The 23,196-nt window shown below is 45.4% G+C and overlaps 1 protein-coding gene across 6 annotated transcripts in view; it reads right to left on the bottom strand.

The window, feature by feature from the left end:
- The window catches only part of Slc44a1 (solute carrier family 44 member 1), a 180,309-nt gene extending 159,543 nt beyond the window's left edge, over positions 1-20,766 (bottom strand). For 2 of the 6 annotated variants that reach the window (XM_087551431.1, XM_087551428.1), the window contains exon 1: positions 20,427-20,498. In XM_087551431.1, coding sequence (XP_087407557.1) covers positions 20,427-20,474 — 48 coding nt within the window. In that variant the 5' untranslated portion in view covers positions 20,475-20,498. 6 annotated transcript variants of the gene reach the window in all.
- Positions 20,767-23,196: the final 2,430 nt, after the last annotated feature.

The raw sequence follows: 23,196 nt of genomic DNA, 5'->3' as shown, positions 1-23,196 counted from the left end.
TCCCCAATGTCACTGTTGACTGTGGGTACATAGGTCAGTGAGGGTATATGCTGAGCATGTCTGAAGCCCTGGGCTCAGAATCCAAAACCTCAAAGGAAATATTAAAAAAAAAAAAAGGCCCATTGACGATGTCACTGTTGGAAATATAAGAAAACTAAACCATCTTGAGTCATTCTGATGTACTAAGGAGGAGGAACGACTGACGTTTGTAACTACTGACAGGTGTGGACTACAAGAAATCCCTGAGCTCTGCATTTGCTTTCCTCTCAACAGATGGGGACGACCCATTTGACATTTTCCCCCAATTACCCAGTGAGCCATTCATCAATCTTAAGTGGGACTCATGGCACTCAAAAAATAATGAAATAACAGAATTGGCACTACAATTCCAGCTCATGTGTTACTAGGTCATCTAGGCTCTTTAACCTCTAAAAGTGAAATAATACATAAAACCCTGAGAGAAAAACCGAACTGAAGATCAGTGGTGCAGTCCTTGTTTTGCATGTGTAAGGCTAGGTTTGAGTGCTCCAAATCATATCCATATCCATATATATATACATACAATTTTACTCAAATATTAGTAACATGTAAGAATAAAGCCTGAGCCGGAGACCTAGTTCAGCAATTATGAATACTTATTCTTGCAGAAGACCTGAGTTCACTTCTCAGCACTCACATCAGACAGCTCGCAACCATCCAGAACTCCAGCTCCAGGAACTCTGAGGGCAACTGCATGAACATGGTGCACACACACACACACACACACACACACACACACACACACACATACACATGCATGTACACACACTTGGTATTTTAAAGAGAAACCTTGTGTCAAAAAAAATAAAAAAAGTGCAAGTTATTAAAACTTTTTGCTGCATCGGAATAAATCCGAGCAAAAGAATAGATAAATAAGAACTAGGAAAGAATCCAATACTATCAACTCAGTAAATCAACAATCCTTTAAGATAAATAAGGGATAAATTGTTACATATTCTTCAATTATAGCTCTAAACACAAACAGCTATAACTTTCCAATTAAGATATGTTTAGGCTGAATGAATTAAAAATCAAAATCTAACTAACTGCTCTTTGCAAGAAACTCACCTTACTGGCACACGCGCATACGCATGCGCACACACACACACACACACACACACACACACACACACACACACACACGGTGGGGAGAATATCCAAGCAAAAGGCATCTCAAAGCACATGTTGTGACTGTCTTCCTATGCAGCAGTTCATTTCAAACCTAGCCAGAAGAGATAAGGGCCGCACAGTGACAGAGGGAACAACCCACAAAGACATGGTGGTGCAAGCTTATCCTAACTGTTCTGAAAGCTGGGTAAATAGTGAGTTCAAGGCCAGTCCAGATTAGGTAGTGGATGATTTTAAACACAAATATACTAAATGTTAACATTATTGCACATAAAGACAGACAGGCCCAGAAACAATAGTAGGTGACTTCGATATTTTCAATACATCACTCTCATAAGGGAAATGTGAAATAAGCAGAAAAAGCCTTAAAACTGAAACTTGGATAATTCTGAGTAGTCAACTAGGTGAACACTGAGAAACCAATTAGTCATGCAAGCAACAAAACCCAAGCGAAGAGCAGAACAAGACAACATTTACCCCTAGGAACAACAAATCATCAAATACTCCATGATTCAGCTGAGAGCATTTACTTAGTCATGAGTAAGGACTGAACATTAATCCAAAGTCATGGCACTCTAGCAGAACAAAGGTACCCACAGGAAGTGTGTGCACAGTGGGCAGGGCTAGAAGGGTGTGCACAGTGGGTAGGAAGGGTGTGCACAGTGGATAGGGTTAGAAGGGTGTGCACAGTGGGCAGGGCTGGAAGGGTGTGCACAGTGGGTAGGGTTAGAAGGGTGTGCACAGTGGGCAGGGCTGGAAGGGTGTGCACAGTGGGCAGGGCTGGAAGGGTGTGCACAGTGGGTAGGGTTAGAAGGGTGTGCACAGTGGGCAGGGCTGGAAGGGTGTGCACAGTGGGTAGGGCTGGAACCATGTGCACAGTGGATAGGGTTAGAAGGGTGTGCACAGTGGGCAGGGCTGGAAGTGTGTGCACAGTGGGCAGGGTTAGAAGGGTGTGCACAGTGGGTAGGGTTAGAAGAGTGTGCACAGTGGGTAGGGCTGGAAGAGCTCAGTCTTCATCTCCCAGAGTGGAAAAGGATGCTAAACACTGAAGAATGAGTGAGGGACCATCCATCGTGCATGCATGCATGCTAGAGACAGAGAAAAGAAAGAACTGATCCAAAAGTCTCAGGACGATGGCCTCGGGACAGCCAAAGACGGAGGGAGAGAGGCCACTTGTCTTGCCTTAAATGACAAGCACTTAGAGGGATGGCTCAGCAGACAAGAGCACACGTACTGATCACACAGAGAGCCTGAGTTCCGTTCCGGCACCCACATCAGGTGACTCACAACCGCGCGTAACTCCGGCCTCACGATGCTCTACGGCATCTGCCTCCCCCGGGCTCCTGCACTCACATACTCGCACCCACTCACAGGAGCACACGTACACACATAATTAAAAATAATACATTTTTAAAAATAAATGACAAACGCTAAAATTCTCTAGTGCTTTAAAAGGTGTGCATATATAGACTTTTCAAATACAGATAATATACATATAACATAACATCGCTATGCAATTTTTTAAAACAGAGCATAAAGAAAAAGGAGTCTAGAATAACAAAATCTCTAGAAGCATGGCTCTTTTGATATGACCAGTTTTTATATTTTAAAATACAAAGAGATGGGCACATAAAACTTGGCAAGCACTCAAGGCCGGTTTCAGTTCGTCATTCTGTGTGGCAAAAAAAAAAAAAAAAAAAAAAAAAAAAATCAGGGCCGACAATAAAGTTACAAGGACACAAGCGCAGCTGTGGAACAAGGGTTTCTAATAACTGGAGAAAGAGCTGGCTGCTCCACCAAGGAGCTCTCAGTTCTCAGCGACTGGAAGGATGTATGCAGAGCCTGAACCAAACTCACTTAGTAGACATGACATAAAATTCACGGCTACCTCAGTGCTAACTCTGTTAGCAGCAGCCACTGTTTGGTTTCTGTGGAAAACGTCTACGTGCTGACTTTCTCTGAAGAAGCGCCGTGCAGACAAGACTGTCCTGGGTGAAGCCGGGCACCTGGAACATCTCCGCCTTCCACCTACACCACACCTGCCAACGCTCACCTGCTGACTTCTCACCGAAGCCCTGAAACATTTACATTTAGTTAAAAATCGCCCGCTATATCCCTGGAAGCCGGCAGGAGAGAGCGTACCTGTCTGAGTGGGAGGCGGCAGGAAGAGAGACAAGGTGGTATCCAGTGTGAAAAGTGATATGAAACACTGGGCCCCCGGATTCTGCGGTTCCATGGCTAGAGATCCTTAAGCAGGCACTGTATCCAGTAAGCAAGAGACTTAGGGGCCATGACATGAGCAGCTGAGCTCCTGATAAGGACACGACAGAGATCTGTGACCCAGTCAAACGGATAAAAGCAGCAAAGGTGACCAGACCCGTCAATGATAGCAACAAATTTTCTCTTTTTTAAATGTTAATTCTTTTTGAGGCAAGGTATCATGCACCCCTTCCTCTCCATCCTGTTCCCTCCTACGTAACACTCACCAGAATGAGTCTTGACTATGTTAAAAAAAGAGATTCAGGCCAGGAACACTAACAGGCCCCGCCTCCCTCCACTGTATCTCTTTGATGACAATCAGGAACAGTTACATGTACTGAGGTAGTCTAAGGATTGTTTTAACTTCCAAACACCGGCACACACATACAACACTGGCAGACCTGTAGGCTGATTTCTGCTTTTCACTCTTAATCTGGCTAATGGGTTCAACAGAATCAGAGCCAGCAACAAAGTCACATGGACGCAGCAGCGTCTACCTGCGGAGGAAAGTCTTGATGTTTGGTTGAACCCACCGAGCAGCACAAGTCAATAAACGCTCAGCCGAGCCAACACTCATGGCCGAATCACATTCTCCTTTCCATTATACTGCATCTTTGATTCTTTGACCTTCTCTCTTCCACATCTTCTTTCTACTCTGGGAAATGCCTTCCTCCCGCCCACGTCGGAGACAAGTCATTTTTGCAACTCTACTGCTGTCCACCCTGCTGGTGGCACTTCAGACAAAAGTACTAAGGACCTGAATGAAGCTCTCCTCTTCTCCTGGACAAGCAAAGACAGGCGTTAGGAAAATGGATTCCATCATGTTCTTCTACATGGTAGACCAGTAACAAGGACAGGAAAGGAGGAGAACCACATTTTTAAAATGATTGACATGCATAAATGTACCTGCTATATGTAGGTTTGGGTGAGGTCCAGAGGGCTCTAAACCATGCTGCCCCTCCCCAAGATCCACTGGCTATATAATTAATACCCTCATCAAGAGTTCATTATTTTGTTTTAATTTTCAGATTCCATTCCATTTTTCTCAATTGACAAGTTATATTTATTATTAGTATTGACGAGTATCATTAGTGTCATAAACTAAGGTCTTAGTCTTCAAGTACGCTCACCTCCCTCCACATGCTCGGGGATTTATTACCGGCTGGGGTCTATCTAAAATTAAGCCTGCCTTCCACTCATTATAGAGTGAGAGAGCTTTGGTCAGTAGGTTGCTTCCAGTTAGTATCTGCAAAGTTATTAGTCAGTATAACTGCCAGTAGTGTCTTAGGGGCAAGGAAAGGAGAAGAAAACCCTAAAAGACAGACAGTTACCCACCACCCCCACCCCTTGCTTTTGGTTTAGATCTGTTGTTCTCAACTTGGAGGTCAAATGACCCTTTCACAGGGGTCATCTAAGATCAGAAAACACAGGTATTTATATTATGACTCATAACAGTGGCAAAATTATAGTTATGAAGTATCATATGGTGGGAGGGGGTCACACAACATGAGGAGCTGTACTACAGGGTCTCGGCATTAGGAAGTTTGAGAACTGGTCTAGACCGTCCTGCAGGAGCTTAGATTCTGAGGTTCTAAAGTTAAGGTTTCTTTTGTAACCCATTTGCCATCTGTAATTTCCTTGGTGTGATGGTTCGTCTTTGTTACAAACTTCATGGAGTTCAGAGTCACCTGAAAGTTAGGTAAGGCACACACGTGTGTATGTCTATGAGTTTGCAGAGAAAAGGCCCAGCCTGTTTGTGGGTAGCACCTCCCATGGTCTGGGGGCCCACATGCAGTACATGTGGAGAAGGGGAAGGCTTACATTCCCCTTTCTCCACTTTCTGCCCTGCCATGATGTAAATTGCTGTTCACCTTTGCCCTACCACCCATGGTGACTGTCTTAGTTAGTCAGGGTTTCTACTCCTGCACAAACATCATGATCAAGAAGCAAGCTGGAGAGGAAAGGGTTTATTCAGCTTACACTTCCACATTGCTGTTCATTACCAAAGGAAGACAGGACTGGAACTCAAGCAGGTCAGGAAGCAGGAGCTGATGCAGATGCCATGGAGGGATGTTACTTACTTGATTGCCTTCCCTGGCTTGCTCAGCTTGTTTTCTTATAGAACCCAAGACCACCAGCCCAGGAATGGCACCACCTACCCATAATGGGCTGGGCCCTCCCACCCTTGATCTAGTTGAGAAAATGCCTTACTCCTGGATCTCATGGAGGCATTTCCTCAAGGGGGCTCCTTTCTCTGTGATAACTCCAGCTTGTGTCAAGTTGATACACAAACCAGTCAGTACAGTGACTGACCCTCTAAAACGGTGGTTCTCAACCTTCCTACTGCTGTGACCCTTTAATACAGTTCCTCATGTTGTGATGACCCCAACCATAAAATGATTTCATAAAAGCTAGACATGGTGGTGCACACGTTTAGATGCTGAATTCAAGGACAGCCTGGTCTACAGTGTGAATTCCAGGACAGACAGGGCTACACAGAGAAACCCTGTCTCAAAACACCAAAACAAACAAAAATTATTCCACTGCTACTTCCTAACTGTAACTTTCCTAGTTATGGATCATAATTTAAATATCTGGTATATAGTATATCTGATATGTGAACCCCAAAGGAATCAAGAGCCATGGGTTGATAACCACTGCTCTGAAACCATAAGCTCTCAATCATAAACCTCTCCCCCTTTAATTTTTTCATCAAAGATATTTTGGTCAATGAAGTACATTGAACTCACAGCTGGAAACCTCAAACCACCCAAATAAGGAACAGTGAAGACAAGGTCATGCTTTCCTGTGTCTGTCAGGCCAACACACAAGAGCACTGTGAACTCACGGCCAGTGTGAGTAGCAGAGGGCTGGTGAAGAAGGGCTCAGGTGGTTAAAAACACCTGCCATGCAACCCAGACAGCTCCTGAAAGTGGTCCTCTGCCCTCACTCGTTTAAAAGTTAAAATTGAGGGCTGGACAGATGGCCCAATGGTTAAGAGGACTGACTGCTCTTCCAGAGGACCTGGGCTCAACTCCCAGAAACCACATGGTGGCTCACAACCGTCTGTAACTCCAGTCCCAGGGCATCCAGCATCCTCTTCTGAGTTCCCTGGGTACCAGGCATGCATGTGGCACACAAACATACATGCAGGCAAAATATCTATACATATAAAATTAAAACAATAAAATTTAAAAAGCAAACAAACAAAAAAGGTCTTTAATCCCAGCACTTGGGAGGCAGGTGGATCTCTGAGTTAAAAGCCAGCCTAGTCTACAGAGCTCAGGAATGGCCAAGGTCATACAGAGAGCCCTGTCTCAAAAAAACAAAACAAAACAAAGCAAAAAAAAAAAAAAGAATTAAAATTAACAGGAAAGATATATGGAGCGGAAAAGGAAGAAGAAAAGAATTTAAGTGCCGTCACATTTAATGTGCTCAGACTTTAAAAATCTGTGTGTTAGGGGAAGGAAACTGTTACCTGACCCAACAAAGTCCTTCTTTTAAAGATTGTTTTTATATTTTTATTTTATATATACAGGTGCTTTGCTTGCATGTATGCCCGTGTACAGTGCCCTTGGAGAAAAGGTCACTGGATCCCCTGGAGCTGGAGTTACATAGAGATGGTGTCATCTGCTGTGTGCATCCTCTGTAAGACTAACCAGTGCCCTTAACCACTGAGCCATCACTCCAGCCCCTCCAACAACTTCATGGGTTGCTTCACCACACCCATCTTTGTTGTCACTCAGGACCATGGAATTGAAAAGCAACATCTCAATCAAGTTTTTCAAAGTGAACTCTGCAGACTATAAATCCTTAAGGAAAGACTCAGGGTGGATGGTGTAAATAGAAAGGTATTTACAGGAGAGATAAGACCAGTGCAGGCCAGGGACACAAGTTCCCTTTTAATATGTTAGCATGTACTATGCCTCCTCAAGGCGGGGCAAGGAGAAGGCAGAGGTAGTAAGGCGTTCTGGACTTTTCTGATTGCACACACCTCCAAGAGGAGCACTACATAAGCCTCCAAGGCCTCCATGCTTCATGAGCACATGCTTTAGGGAGTGATCAGGGTGTTCTTGCAGAAGTAATTTGTATCTTTAAGTGAGACCGACAGACTATGAACAACTCCTACCTGGCGAGAGCTAACGCACCGGGAGTCTCAGGCTTTGTTGACTCTTAGCAACACAAGAGAAACAATTGTTTCCGCTTGTTCCTGGTTTACTCTCTCAAATTAAACTGTATTTCAAAAAGGTTTAAAGTCCCACCAAACTGGAATCCCACTCACTTTTAAAATGAAGCATCTTCTTAAACTACTGTTTCCAAAACTCCCTCACAAAATCTTACTGACCACTAGCAACTGTCTCAAAACACAAACCAATAAGGTTAAAAAAAAATACATATATATGTATATGTATATAAAGAAGAAGTGAGTTCTGGAGGAAAGACAAGATCACAGTCCTATTAACAAACCTACTTCCATGATAAATTTTCTCAGACCTAATTCTCAGAGGAAAACACAGGAAGGCCTAGGAAGAAATGCAGTCACTGGCTCTCAAGTTTTATAAAAAGCACTTGCACTGACACTGCTCCAAATTTGTATACATTAACCAACATATGCTTTTTAAAAATTAATGTATGTAGTATTATTTAAATTGGGGGGGTGGGTCCCACGGCACCTGATTGGAGCCCAGAAGACAATTTGCAGGCGTTCTTTCTCTCCTTGCACCATGTGTGTCTCAGGATATTGGTCACAGGGTTCCTTTACACGCACTCAGTGCCCTCTCCTCACATTTTAAAAAGAATAACTAGCCCACAAAATCTCTGAGCTCACATAACAAGAATGATGTAGCTAAGGTGCGACCGTGATAAAAAGTAAGGAACAGGAAATGCCCTCAGAGCTAACTTGGCGTTATACTACTGGGTGGCATGTGGTAGCTACCCAGCATTTCTTGATTCCATCTATAAACTGAGGTACCCACCTTAGAGCCGAGAATACAATAGAAAATGTATAACCTAGGTCTTCCAGCCAACATACAGATGCAATTGGCAATCTGAATGCCTGGTCCCCACAGGGTGGTGCTACTCTGAAAGGCTGTGAAGTCTGTCTGGCAGAGACTGGTCGTTGAGGGTGAGTCACTGAGGGTGGATCTTTGAGGCTACCGGGCACCTTGCTTCCAGACTGTGATCTCTGCTTCTGGATCCTTCAAGATGTAAGCCAGCTATTGTCTCCTTCGTGGCAAAAGGGAGCTGCCCCAGGCTCAATGGCTTCCCCACTATGACCTCCATCTCCCAAACCATTATCTAAAGCAAACCTTTCCTCTCTAAGTCACTGACTATTAGTGCCTTCCCCTGCCCCTTGGCAACCACCCAAACTTGAGGCTCCTCCCTGCTCGTGACACAAAGCGTGTTCCACAACCATCAGTTAACTAGATGCACTAGCCAGAGGCACCAAGAACAGCGTCACTTCTACTGAAAAAAATTCAACTATCCTTCCTCTCCCCACTTACTAGCCCGTCAGTTCCCAAGCTATCAATCACAACAGCCTCATGCCAGTGCACAGGAGTTCTCAACGCCAATCAATGACGTCCTATCCCTCTGCATTACCCTTCATGTCCACATCCAGGCAGGAAAGCCTTTCTTCAATGCTACTCGGTCTCTTTGGTTTCCTCTGCAGCCTCTGCCTTGTATCTCTCTTCCCCCCACCTGTGACACACCAATTCGCAGGTCTTCTGTAAAGACCCCATGGCTGCCCACTCCCATCCATTCCCACGTGAACACCTTCCCTTGACATCTCTCACCATACTGACATGCAGTAAGTCACATCTCTCTCCACGCCTGACCAAACAGCCTTTCCACTACTGTTCTTTCTTCCTTCTCTCTTCTCTAACCTCTCATTCTTTCTCGATCCAAGCCAGGTGAAAAGTCATGTTGAGGAAGCCAACTGCTCACCCCTGCTTCCTCACTCCCTAAGCTCATACACACCAACCTGGAATCTGCCTATTGCTATTACCTATTTTACTCTTAGCACTCATCCCCCAACATTATTGGAATGTTACTGGATTCAGAGTCTGTATTCCAAAGCCTCAAATCTGAGACTGCCTTTTTAAAGAGAGCATGGGTGACAGGAGGCTTTTCAGTTTGTGTTACTATGGAAACTTCTGAGGGTTTTTTTGTTTGTTTGTTTGTTTTTTATCACTTGTATAGTTTGAAGTTATTCTTGTTTCCATTTTCTTCTGGTGAAACCAAGGTAGCAGTGAAATAAGAAGTCAGCCCAAATGAGTGACCTGGTCTTGGGACTGAAATCCACTCCTGTAGTCCGGCAGCTCCCACGCTTCTTCCGGTACAGAATGGTGCTCAATCCTCTGATTCTCATAGCCTCTCAGAGGAGGGATGAAAACCTTGGAAGCAGGCCAATAGCCACTTACCCACTACGAGAGGATTTAGTGGGCATTGGCCAAGTCCAGTATACTAAATGCAAATGGAACCCGCACGGTAGGGAGGACTGACTCCCACTGCTTGTCTGTGACCTCCGCCTGCATACACTCACCCACAGTAAATACATAAAACAAGCAAACAATGCCACCGCAGAAGCATCCCTGCATACCACATGACTACACTCTGGATTATGAGGGGAGATCAACAACTTTCTGAGATGGCTTTTAGTGTGGGTTGTCAAGCAGTACCCCAAGGGGGTTACTCCAATTTATTCAGCAAATCAATAAAGTCTATTTGAATCAAAACCACAGAGGCAATTAATATTATTCTGTTAACTCATATCAAGGTCAGTGGCATAATGGGGTGCCCCTCCTTTAGTCTGGGTAGTAACGAAATTGAACATTTCTACATGTTAGCTGTTTGCTTCCATTTCAAAATTCACTTATTACGTAGCTATACTTGGCGTGCAGAGAGACCACTTTCTATTGTAGGGATATGCTAAATAATATGAATCTTCATTCTCACTGGTCTTATAAGAAAAAAAAAAAAAAACCCTGAAATTAAGCAGGTAAATAAAAAACTAAGAGGCACTCTGCTCTCTGGCTCCAATCTCAGTGGTAGGAAAAACCAGAAGGAAAAACAGATCCCAATCTGACAGAGCTAAAAGCCACCAGCAGATGAAAGAATCTGACAGGAGTGAGGGGGGCTGGAATGGAAGAGGTTCTCCCAACCTTCAGGCCCTCCTGGGACCACTGTTGGGGGGAACCGTACTTAACTACGTAACCATACTCCAACCTCAGGAGTTCTTTACTGAAGCTGTCCTTCTGTCAGCCAGAGAAAGGGACAGTAGGCATTAGGTAAAGGAGAAAGGAAGGGGCTGACTTCAGCAGTCGCTGCCGGAGGTGAGGAACACTGTGTGTGTGACTCAGAACTGGGGACTGCAAAAAGTTTCTCCTGGAATTACAGAAAAGATGTTATGATTTCACAGACAGAAGGAAACAGCAGAGCTAGTAGCTCCTACACTCCTACAGCTCCTACTCCTTACCCAGCCATCCCTCCACCACTGGGCCCTCCCACTTGCAACTGTCTGTCCCACTGGTGTGTGTGACTTTCCCCCTACCTGACTTAAAGGGAAATTCTAGTTAGTCCACGAGGTATGTCCAGCCTTCTGACATTGTAACATGTTGCCATCTACAAAGTTCACACTGGAGAACTGCACAATTATCACACACACACACACACACACACACACACACACACACACACACACACACACCTCTCACAATGCATTCTGTAAGTTTATGATTTTTGTACTGTGCTCCATTCATAGCTATCCTGGGGTATGTGGGCTGCAGACTGGACCATCTAACTACTGGGTCTTTGTTTCTACCCTGCTAGACACCACACAGGGATGAAAACTACAACCTTCCCTAATTCCCACCCAAGAAAAGCCAGTAGAGATTGTTAGAAAAGTCCATCTGGAAAGACCCAGCCATCTCCAGATCAGGAATGGAGCTAAGAAGGAAAGGCTACCTTCCTTAAGACTGCAGAAGAAAGAACAAGATATGGCTGCTCAAACCAGCAGTCTTGGGACTCAGATGGCCGAGGGAGAAGCATGAGTCTGAACTACAAATGGGACAAAGAGAGACAGAGACAGAAAGACACAGACAGACACAGACGGAGAAAAGGCAAAAAACAGAACCAAGGAGAGGAAAGCATCCTTGCTACTTGTTTTTAAGAGCCATCATGGAGTCACTGAACACACTGAGAACCAACCCCCTCTCGAGGACCAAACAAGGAAGAATACATTTGGTTTAATGTTTCCAGGAATTGGATTTAAGGGTGATTTGTTATTTATTCTTTTGGCTACATTACCCTTAGTGACTTACAATGAGGAAACTTGCTCATGTTACAGTCCCACAAAATAAAGCAAGCAATCCTATCTCTGTTGCTTAAGCATCTTGAAGCAGTAACCTCTTTTGAAATTTTCTGTCTTCATGCTATTTTCCTTCCTTGACATTGTACAAATGTATAGAGGGATAACATGTGTGCTTAACATTCTTTATGTATGTGACAACCTTAAAAGTAAGACTATGGAATGTAGAGACAGAGCAGCCTGTCAAGTGCTTGCCTTGCCAGCATGAAGAGCCGAGAACAACCCCTAAAGCCCAAGTGAAAAAGCCAAGGGTGGCAGAATACCCAACATGACGGAGAGAAGCTGAAGCCATGGGCTGGCTCACCAACTAGCCTTCCCCAGTTAGTGAGTGCCAAGCCAGCAAGAGACCATGCCAAACACAAAGGCAGACCACTCGAAGAACAACACAGGAGACTGTCCACTGGCCTCCACTCACATTTATACCTTGACATTCTCTATTTCAACTAAGTAAGAAAACAAAAAAGTAACAAAAGGAGAAATTACGTTTTAAGACAGCCATGAACCACGGGTTTCACCACGGGCTGTCTAAGGATACAGCTGAAATTTGCTGGGACTTTCTCTAAAGAATTTGTTCTTAAGGAAAAGAGTCCGTATTGAATTTTAAAGAGTAGAGCTGTTAAAGTAACTTATCTCCACCCACTGGCAGGAAGATTGTGTGTTTACTTTGTCCGCGGACTTCCTGAGGACCTCTGTGCATCAGTGTCAGCTAAGCAGAGCCCAGCAGGACCACACAGAGCAGAAAGGATCTTTTCAGTAGTCCAGGACAGAGAAAGAGTCAGCAAACACTCCACGCAGAGGACCCAGAGTCAACACTGGTCCTGTGTGCAGCTCTCTGAGAACTACTGTTCTCTGCCACTAAAGAGTAAAGCAGTCGCAGACAGGAAGTACAGCTGTGTCACAACAAAACCTTACTTTGGAACGAGGACATCCAAATTTCATATACTTCTTATGAAGCGATAATCTTCTCTTGTTATTTGCCTCCGTCCTACTTTGTCTTGATCACCTATCAAAAATGTAAACGCCATTCTCTGCTTGCAAGCCATATAAAAACAGGTTAGCAGGTCAGACTCTATCCATAGGCTATGGTGGGCAGATTCACGGTCCTGACATCAATTGTGACTATAATGATATGCTTAATGCTATTATGTGTTCAAAGAGAAAAGTCCAAAGCAATGGAGAGTTTAATGAGGAGACATGGCCTGCACTGAAGGGTCAGAAAAGTCTTCCAAAAAGTGAATTTTAGAAAGCAACTGAAGGAGACTAGTCAAAGGCCAGAGAGAGGGAGGCGCAAGGAGCCTTCTCCACAAGTGAGTGTAGATGGAAAAGCTGTGAAAGAGTAAGGGATAGGACCTCCTGAGGCTGAGACACTGAGGGGAGGGAGGCTGGAAAGGAGGGAGGCACAGAGGGCTCCTATCCATCTTGTTGATGCCAGGAGAATCTAGTCTTTGTCCCCAGAGTAATCAGAACCACTAAATGATTTTAAGTTGCACAGGAACAGAGCTAATCAGTTCAGACTTTTCAAAGACCAGTAAGGCTGCAATATGGAGAAAGATGTGATGGAAGCCTGAAAGGTTACAAGGTACTGGCTGGAGATGGCACTTAGCTAGGAGGCTGGCGGTGAGCCAAGGCAAGATACAGTGATGGGCTTGGTGAACAGAAGACAGTCTCTTTGTGACTCGGGCTTCCTATCTCCATAACTACTGGTATCATTCAGTGAGTCATGGGATGAGGACAAATCTGGAGTCCAACTTGAGTTTCAAACATGCAAGCTAAGTATCTACACAATGTTCTAAGTGCCAATCAGTTGCTAGTAACAAGTCAGAAGGGGTTTGTTTCAACGAGGTGATTCAGTCTGGGAACTTTCCTCACAGGCTGTAATTGAAACCACTGGAGATGAAACCGCCTGGACAAAGGTGATTCTCTCAATCACCACCAGGTCTCTCCACAATGTTAATGCCCAGGCAGCACCACTGAACCAGTTAAACCGGAATCTCCAGGAGTGAGCCCCAGGCACTGACATTTTTAAACTTCTCCGGGAATCCTAATGTGTAGTCAAGGTTGAGAATAATTAAGATATCAAGAATAAACAGCAAGGGTGCCAGCTACCCCACAACATTGTTGTCTGACCTGACAACTTTGTGTTTCTAAGTTGCAGTTTGGATCCACAGAATAAGAAGAGGGTAATGTTGCTTTATGTCTTGCATCCATTCTACAAAATGCAGTCCAAACCTAAAAACCCAAAGATTTCCTTCTTCCTTGATACTCTACTGAGGGAGGAAATGGGGGTGGGGGTGGGGCCAATTACCAGCAGCAAAACATATGTGTGTAGACAATACTCTCCCCTTGCCAGTAACAGTTTTAAATGACAATGCTAACACATCAAAAAGTATGGACAGACCTTGTTGAGTCTGCAAGCATTCCCACTGGACACAATGTTCTTCCCCAGTTCCAAACTACAGGGGGATGAGGCGGGTAAAAAATTTAACTTGGAAATTCTTTGATACAAAGTTGATCTTTTCTTGCAGATTAAAAAAAAAGAAAAAGAAAGTCCACAGCAACTTTAGTTTCAGCAACTATGTGTGTAGACACTGAAAAAGCACACAAGGCAGATGCAGCAAATGCTGCAGGAAGTTTTCACTAGGGGATGGGTGTCTCTGCTACTATAACCACTTTCCATCTCCATCTCAGTTTCTTCGGTTATAACATGGAGGTAAAACCAATCCGACACAAGAACAAGAAAATGACTCTGAAAATAGATAAAACAACATACCACTTCAATATTATTTCCCAGCCAATTCTGACATTAACTTTTTAACATACTGGAGGTTTGCTTGCTGGAGGCGAGAGTTTGCTATGTAGCCCAGACTGGCCTGGAAACTTTCACTGCCACTGAATTTGCAGCAATCCTCCAGCCTTCTGAGTGCTTAGATTATAGGCCTGGCCACCAACACAGCTTGCCTTACATATTTTTGGCATGATCTTTTATGCTTCTAAACGAAGTTTACTTCCCAGATCATGTTTTCAATTGAACAATTTAGTCTGTCAGTGATTCCACTAATCCTTCAATTTCATTCTTATCACCTAACTTCAAATTCTACAAAGCAGGTGTGAATACAGTATTAGAAAAGTATTATAAGACAGTCAAATAGTAACGAGTAAATACCCCCCAATTGTTTTTAAGGTAGCATGGCTAAGCAATTAAGAAATGGCAATTAAATAGGTCACCCTCTGTTTGAAGGGCTTGAGACAAGACAGTGCCCAAAAGCCTTCTATATTGAGGCCCACAAACGGCTGTCTCCATAAAAGGTAGTCTCTTCAACTGGAAAGTCTATGCCCCACCTCCTCTGTCTCTGTCTCTGTGTCTCTCTTTCTTACCACCCCACTCCCTCCCAGCTCTTTCCAATTCTGAGGTTAGAAGGGCAGGGAACCTCAAAGGCTTGAGAAATCCTCTCCCCTCTAAAGCACTACTGTGAGAAATAATGATCTAGCCATTAAGGACAAAGACATACAGCAATTTGTTAAGTAATCTTTCACAAACCCCCTTCATTTATACTGGTTTGTCAGTGGGAAAGAACATTTAACAAATCTGAAGATTTACAAGTGAACTTTGAAGTTTAGCATTACAAGAAAAGAAATTATGTATAGCAGGTTATAGCAGATGAAACTAATTATGGAGAGGTGGGGAAAAATTCTAACACTCTTAGGGAGAATTAATGATGTAAAAAAAAAAAAAAAAAAAAAAAAAAAAAAAAACTCCAGATGATAACTTTGATGCCCCCTTCAAGTAACTTTTAGGCAAGGGGTATCACATACCGGGTTTGTTTTGAGCAACTTCCAACAATGTAAAATGGTTATTATTTAAGCTAGAGAAAAATCACCCTAAGAGTTCTTCCAGAGTCTGTGTTACCAGACACTCATTCTTAAATGTATGTGTCTAATACTGTACAGATTGTTTTGCAAATGATTCACTCCCTTGGCAGTGAAATACCAGCATAGAATATATTATTTTAATTTTAATTCTTAAAGTAGAATAATTATTTTGATGGAAAATTATAACCAGTTATGGCCAAGGAAAAAAATAGTATCTGGACTACAAAGGATCAAAGTTCAGAAGAACATAAACTCTTTTATGAGCGTCTGCAATGCAGTAAAAGACTAGAAGGGGAAGCCATACTTCAACAGTCAACTCTAGCACAGAAATAAAGTGTACTTTACATACACTGATAAAGTCTAGCTTCAAAGTTCCTGAGGATACCTCTGAGTATTGTATTCTGATTGGCTATCAGGGTATCATCAGAGCTTGCATGCTAGTCTTTTAAGATGCTACAGCCACTGCACTGACTAAAATAAATACACACACTGAGCAAGGCGTCAAGAGCAGAGGAGGAAAGCTGCTCCACTTTACAAGTGAGTGGTGTTAGTGACAGAACAGGAATAAATTCGGTCTCCTGCAGTCCATTTTAACTTTACAAAGTCAGGGTTTGAGTTCGGAAGAGGCTAGTCTGGTGGAATTAGACTCTCAAACCATAGAAATCGCACGACACAGATCAGGGCTGGGGGTTTGAAATCAGTGACTTGCTAGCCCAATGTTCGAATTTACGTATGCACTCCATTCAATAACTGAGGAGCTCTGCAGCATACAGTGAGGCATTGCATAAATGGAAAGCTGGGAGAGGAGAAAAAAGCAGACTCTACATTCAAGAAACTCACAGCTCAGTAGAAAATGGAATCAAACACATTCTGCCCGAAAATACATTCATGACCCCTGAGATTGGCTCGGTAATGTGCAGCGTTGTATCTAGAGAACATTTAAAGTCGTACCCCTATTTTATTTCAACACATCACGCATAAACGCAAGAGCACTCTACATGCCTGATGCTTCTGAGATGAGTGTTAAAAACATCAGGGGATCGAGAACACCTCAGAAATTAAAATGATTTTTAAAAAAATCTAAAATAAGAAAAAAAAATGATGGAGAGCCCCAGTACATAAGAACCGGCCTCGATGCTCCACTGAGCACTTCAAGTCCCTAACGCTGAACTCAAAGCATGTGGACAACTGCTGATTGGCTACAGAAATCCACAGGGGGGTGGGGGGAGCACACCCTCAGGTGCATGACAGGCATCTTGCCTGTAGAACATGGCATGCAGAGACCAGTCGCTGTGAGATGGGGTGGGGGGGGGTGCAGCACTACAGCCTGGAGACAGACAACCCCATGTCCCACTGCCCGTTTAAAGCGGCGTTCTGGAGCAGAACCTATCCCTCCCACACTATCTTTCATGCACTGAACAGGCTCATCCACAAACTGTCAATACTTCCCTGTCTTAAAGGCATTTCCCCACCAAGTGAGCAACTGCACAGTAACCCAATTCTGAAAAGAATTGTAATGTGAAAGGCACTTTATGCTGGGAACTCTATGTAAACAACGATTAAGCGAGCAATGCCCAACTATTAATGGATGCATCCCCTTGCCCTAAATCGGCAACCAGTTGAAAGGTATGTGTTTGTCTACACCTCTATATGCTAATACGAAAGCCCTGATCCAGCCTTCCTTAACACCAGCCACATGGTTTCTTTGCTATCCTAACTGAATACGGTTTAACTAACTAAACCAGTCAGCCTAAGAACTGAAGAGGATCCATGCCCAATAAGCCATAAACGTCCTCCACTCGTCTTCAATTCTGGTTGTTTCTGTGACAGATCTCAGATTTTTCAGAACAAGTATGCAGGTTATTTAAAACTGAGTTATATATAGTCACTTAGCACCAAACACTTCTGTGTCACAGATGCTACATCTCTAGAGGAATTTTTTCCCCCAAAACTAGCATTTTCCTTCGCCAAGAACCAACAAGCCTTTATTTCTAGAAGCAAGCGCATACTTCTCCCCACCACCACCGCCGCCAAACAAACAAATCACAGACTACTGTTAAATTCTACGCTAATGAAACTGTGGAGAAACATCCCAGGCGTTGTCAGAGCCTATTTTTCATACACCACCACCAGACAGTTTGATGCAGTATTCCTGATTGCTTTTTATCGTATTTGTAAATACACTCACTAATCCACTAAATTAGGTAATTTACAAACAGGTCCTCTCAGTTATTAGTGGCCAGCAGTCAAGTTCTATTACATCTGATCCTTACACAGTTGTCCAAACATTTCCACCCAGGTTAAAGGCTCTGATCGGAAAGAGAAGGCGGCTAGCGAAATTTGGATGGGGGCAGGGTGGCAGCTGAGAGAAATCTCTGCATCTCAGCCCTCAGCGACAACATCCAGCCAGTGCCCACAGAAAAACTAAATTCGGCACCTCTTCCTCCTGTTACACTGGCAACAAAGAGGGAGTTTCCGTAACGCTCCCGTCACCCACCAGGTGCCCAATCTCCTTCCCAGACCAGTCCCCGCGCTCCCGCAGGGGCCTCGGTGCGCCGAGAGGCCGCGGTGCCCGGGGTCAAGGCACAGAGGGGGGGATGGGATAGGGAAAGAGCGGGTGGGATCTGTGAAATGGGCCCTGGAAGGGCACGGGGGCCCACTGAAGCACCTGATCCCAGCCAAGGGGACCGCAGGCCAGGGGAAATGGGCAGCTTATTAAATGGAGCCGAAACTGGAATAAGGTGGAAGAGAGGTGAAGAGCCCAAGCTGGGGTGCACCTTCTGGGGACACGGAAAACAGTCTGTGGGTGGCGGGGCGATCGGCGGAGGTGGAGAGCAGGCAGGCGGGCCCGAAGGCAAAGGAAGGGTATGCCTCCCCGGGCAGAGCGGGCGCCCGGGGCGCCTCTACCTGCAGACGGGCGGGACGGGCCGCTCAGGTGAGAAAGCGGGGGAGGGAGCGCAGCGGGCATTGGGGGCCAGACACGGGACGCAGGGGTCGGCGGGGACCAGAGGGGCGCAGGGCGCCACAGGGGCGCGGAGGGCACGGCTCCGCAGGCGCTCACAGCGCGGGGTGGCATCCGGGCGGGCGGCCGGGAGGCGGGAGCCCCTCACCTGCGCGGCGGAGGCGGAGCTGCAGCAGCCCATGGCGGGGCCGGAGGAGCCCGGAGGCGGCGCCGGGCGCGCAGCTACGCCCCGGAGCCCCTCGGCATGCGAGCCGGCGGGCGCCCGGGGAGGGCGCGGCCTGGCCCCGCACGACTCGGCGGCGACGGCAGCGACGGCGACGGCGGCAAGAACTCAGGAGGCGGCGCGGTTCGGGGCAGGCGCCGGCCACATCCCCCGGCGGCGGCGGCTGCGCGGCTCCGGCTCCGCTCCTGCTGCTGCAGCTGCTCCCCAGCAGAAAGGGGCGGGCGGCGGCGGCGGCACCTCCCCCTGGCCCCCGCCTCCCCCCACCCGCTCCCAGTCCCTCTCCCGCTCCCTCTCCCGGACTGCAGCCGCCTCCTCCTCGGCGCCGCGCGCGTCTCCCATCAGACTCCCCGCCCCCAGTGCAGCGCCGCGCCGCGCGGACGGCGGGGCGACGGCAGCCAGAACGAGGCCGGGCCCTTGGGCGCGCGCCGGAGCCTGCGCGGCGCCGGGCCCATTTCGCGGTGGCACCGAGGCCGCGCTCTGCCTCGGGGCGAGAGGGCGTCTGAGGCCGAAGCTCCCGTGGACCCGGCCGGCTCACAGCCGAAATGCAGCCGACTTGCTTCCGGACGCGCGAGGCACGGGGAGCTCATCGGGGGTCGCTCCTTCTCCCGGGTGGGCGCGCCACCGAGGTCACTGACCCGAAGCTTTTTAGGGCTCTGGAAGCTGCTTATATTACCCAGAAGAGCGTACACGCAAAACCTCCCATGGAGAAGGAATGGGTGATGGAAGATGAAGAGAAAAAAGAAATCATCTGTTGCTCCTGTTCCCATTTTGCTGATGTGGACACTAACCCTTGAAGGAGGCCGACAGTGAGAGCACCCAACTGAAAAATGTAGTAAAAGAGCCAGAAATGGGAGGGGAAGGTAGTACTCCAGGCCCTCAAGTAAAAACCATGTTGGATCTTGACTAAACTTTCTTACACATGGCAGCACTCAGACACACACACACACACACACACACACACACACACACGCATACGCATCAATTCCTATTTAAAATATTTACCGAGGCACTCACTATATTACAGTCCAGAGATTTATTGGCGCTAAAATTAAACAGGCGATAAATAGGCAAAGTTGCTACTCTCTTACTAAAAAACTAAACCTGTATTAATATTCGCTAGGGTAGCAACAAGTTAGAATAGACATTCACAACCTTTAAGAAATTTCCAAAGCCAGAAAGTCTTTAGAAACAGTGTGAAGCTAGAGCAGTTTAAAAATGGAGAGAATAAACAAGGTCACGGTCAACTGTCACAGAAACGCGCATGTATCCAACACTCATATAAGCCTTCGCAACTCGCTTCATGTTGTCAAAGTGTTGCAAAGACTGGAAGCAAAAGGTTGTTTGCAAGGATACCAGAGTGAGGCTCCAGAAGTGCTGACTAAAAGACAGGTTTCAAGGTGACTCAATCGCAAAGGGGAAGTTGACTCTATGGGCATAGAAAAGAGAAATCTAAACGTGGGGTTGGGGGCCAGGGAGTAGGGTTGGGTGGGAGGGGAATGGAATGGAGACATACACCCCCTCCCCACCCCCACTCCCAAAATACTAAAGAGAATTCCGTAGTTGGTGTTTTGCATTACCGTTTCCTGGGTCTGTGGGTATGGATGACTGGTTCCTCCAAACCTCATGTTCCTCTCTGAGGCCCTGATAGCAGGGATGACTGTGAAAATGTTGGTAAGATTAAATAATGTGGGTAAGCAGCAGATAGGTCAGTGACGAAGCACTCAGCAACTACTTTAGTTTCTTGACTTTTCCTCACTTTGACCTGAGGCTCTCTCCTAGGCCCAGGATGAGTGACTTCTAAGGCTTCCCTATGGCTAACCGTTGGGTCATTAGCTAGAAGTGAAGAAATAAAGCACTAATTGCTGTGGGTCCCAATTCTGTTCATAAACTCCACAGCAAGATTGTAAACTCCCTGAGAACAAGGGCAAGTATTTTCTTCTTTGTATCTCCCTGTGCTCTCTGGGATGTTTGTTGAATTATTCAATATAGCCAGGAATAAAAATCCCTCCCTTGAGATTTTCCCTCAAAGCCAGAAAAGGACATCTTGTTTTTAACTGAGGGAGGATGCTGAAATTACAGTCTTAAACAAGAAGCCATCTGTCTTCCTTCTATATAATCAAGGAAAGATGAGTTGTCTCTCTTAGCAAGTCAAGATGGGAGCTTTTTTCTCAGATTATAAAAATCTCTCTGGCTAGCACAGTGGTTCCATGTAGTAGCTAGTACTTATTTTCTCATCTGTAGCTGGCCTTCTCAGTGCATCATAAAACCATGGGGTGTTTGTCTGTTTGGGGTATCTCTCTCCTGCCATGGATGATGGATGAATAGCCCAATCCAAGTATATTCCATTGTGTTTGCTCCTCACTGGAGGTTTCCCTTTAAGTAGTAGAACCAGGCCTTCTGAGGTTCTGCAAAGTGTTTCCGTAAACACACTAATTATGTACGAATATGAATGTGATGGTGTAAATTTATACCCCTTCATTAGCAGGAGAGAAACTAGGGCTCCTAAATTGATATTCTGTACCTTTGAAGGACAAGACTCTGTCCCATCCCCACGGTGCCCAGAGAACCCTCCTAGATGCAGTGATGGGGGATGGAGTGAAGCTCAAGCTCTTGCCCTGCTAAGTTCAGTCTCCCAAACCAAGGGAAACAACGTGATTTAGAGGGAGGCTTTACTGTTCTGCTCTTTTCACTCTTTCTCATAAACAAGCACACACATCATTCAGTGGAATTAAATTACAGCAAATTCAGAAATGAGGAAACTGGGTTTTTGGTTTTTCTTCCCTAGCCAGAGCTCAGGGCGCTGATCTTACTACCTTGAGATGTCATGAGGGAAAACCTCTAAAAGGGTGTAGGGTTTTTGTTTTCAAAAACAGGGAGGTTTAAAAAAATTTTTTTTCGAGTTACATAAGAACAACGTCTGCACTAACCAGGATAAAATTATAAGGCCTATCAATCTTGATGCTGCAGGGTAAAATCAGATCACCAGCTGAGCCAGCCGGAAATGCTTCCCAATAGTCTAGTATTGCATAATTGGCCGTGTGAATTCCACGGTTTCCAGCCTCAGAAGGGAGGCTCAGTGCCGGTCACTCACTGAAGGGAAATACAGAACTAATGGTCTTTCCAATGATTTCAGTAAAGCCTGACTCATTGTTCACATGAGGTCAGGCTTGAGATGGAGGAGGGGAGAATGTCATAAATATAAATGCATCTATATGTGAGTGGTGCTTGTGTGTGTGTGTGTGTGTGTGTTCATGCCCACTCAACCTTCTAATTTAAAAAAAAAAAAAACCAGGGCATTTGGTGCACTGGCTGTGTTACGTTCTAACATACGGTGTTCACAGCTATATCCCACGGGAACGAAATCCGTTCCGCTGAGCCCCAACTTCCAGGTCTGCCTCACCAACCTCCCTACGAGCATTCACAGATTACCCCTGGGAAATGCTCCTGAATCCAAAACTAATTGTAACCGAAGGCTGTAGCTGTTCATTCATTACCAGAGAGCTAAGAGCAGATTCTATTTGAGACCTCAGAAATGTATTTCAGGTTCGCAAGTAAGTTCAAGAGTGGAAGACCTTCTGGGAAAGATTTCTCCTGAATTTGGATACAGACTCAGAAAGAAAGTATCAATGTTCTGGCAAATCTAGAGATCGCTAATTCCTTTGTTCCATAACTGTACCTGCCCACATTTGTAAGTTTATGTTTTTCCAGTGTTATTGTGTAACTCTGTTTTAGTTGGGGTTTTACTGCTGTGAATAGACACCACAAGCAAGGCAACTCCTAAAAGGACAACATTTCATTGGAGTAGGCTCACAGGTTCAGAGGTTAAGTCTATTATTATCAAGATGGGAGCATGGCAGTGTCCAGGCAGACATGGTGCTGGAGGAGCTGAGAGTTCTGCATCTTGTTCTGAAGGCAAACAGAAGACTAGCTTGCCAGCAGCTAGGACATGGGTTTTAAAGCCCATGCCCACAGTGACAGGCCTACTCTAACAAGAACACACCTCCTAACAGTGCCACTCCCTGGGCCAAGCATACACAAACCATAACAGACTCTGAATTTTATTTATTGTTTCACTTGGGTATTTTGTTGCAAGATCAGATAACATAAATATGTTCTCTACAAACTGTTGGCTGTAAACTTGTGTTTAGAGGGGTAAAACATATTTCCCCATTACTTTTCTAAAGGGCTTACATTGTTTTGTAGTCCTTCAATTCATTCTGTAATTTTTAAATTGACTTCCTAGCTAAATGTAAGTGATTTTGATGAGGAGGCTTAGGCCAAAATATCAGTCCTCAGGATTAAAGCTATTACTAAACTAAGAAAAGTGTTGGTAGGTAGTATTGGGGG

This window comes from Rattus norvegicus, chromosome 5, assembly GCF_021556685.1.
Source record: "Rattus norvegicus strain SHRSP/BbbUtx chromosome 5, alternate assembly SHRSP_T2T, whole genome shotgun sequence".
Classification (NCBI taxonomy): Eukaryota; Metazoa; Chordata; class Mammalia; order Rodentia; family Muridae; genus Rattus; species Rattus norvegicus.
Note: the sequence above shows the minus strand (reverse complement) of the source record. Positions and strands in the feature narration are given on the sequence as shown.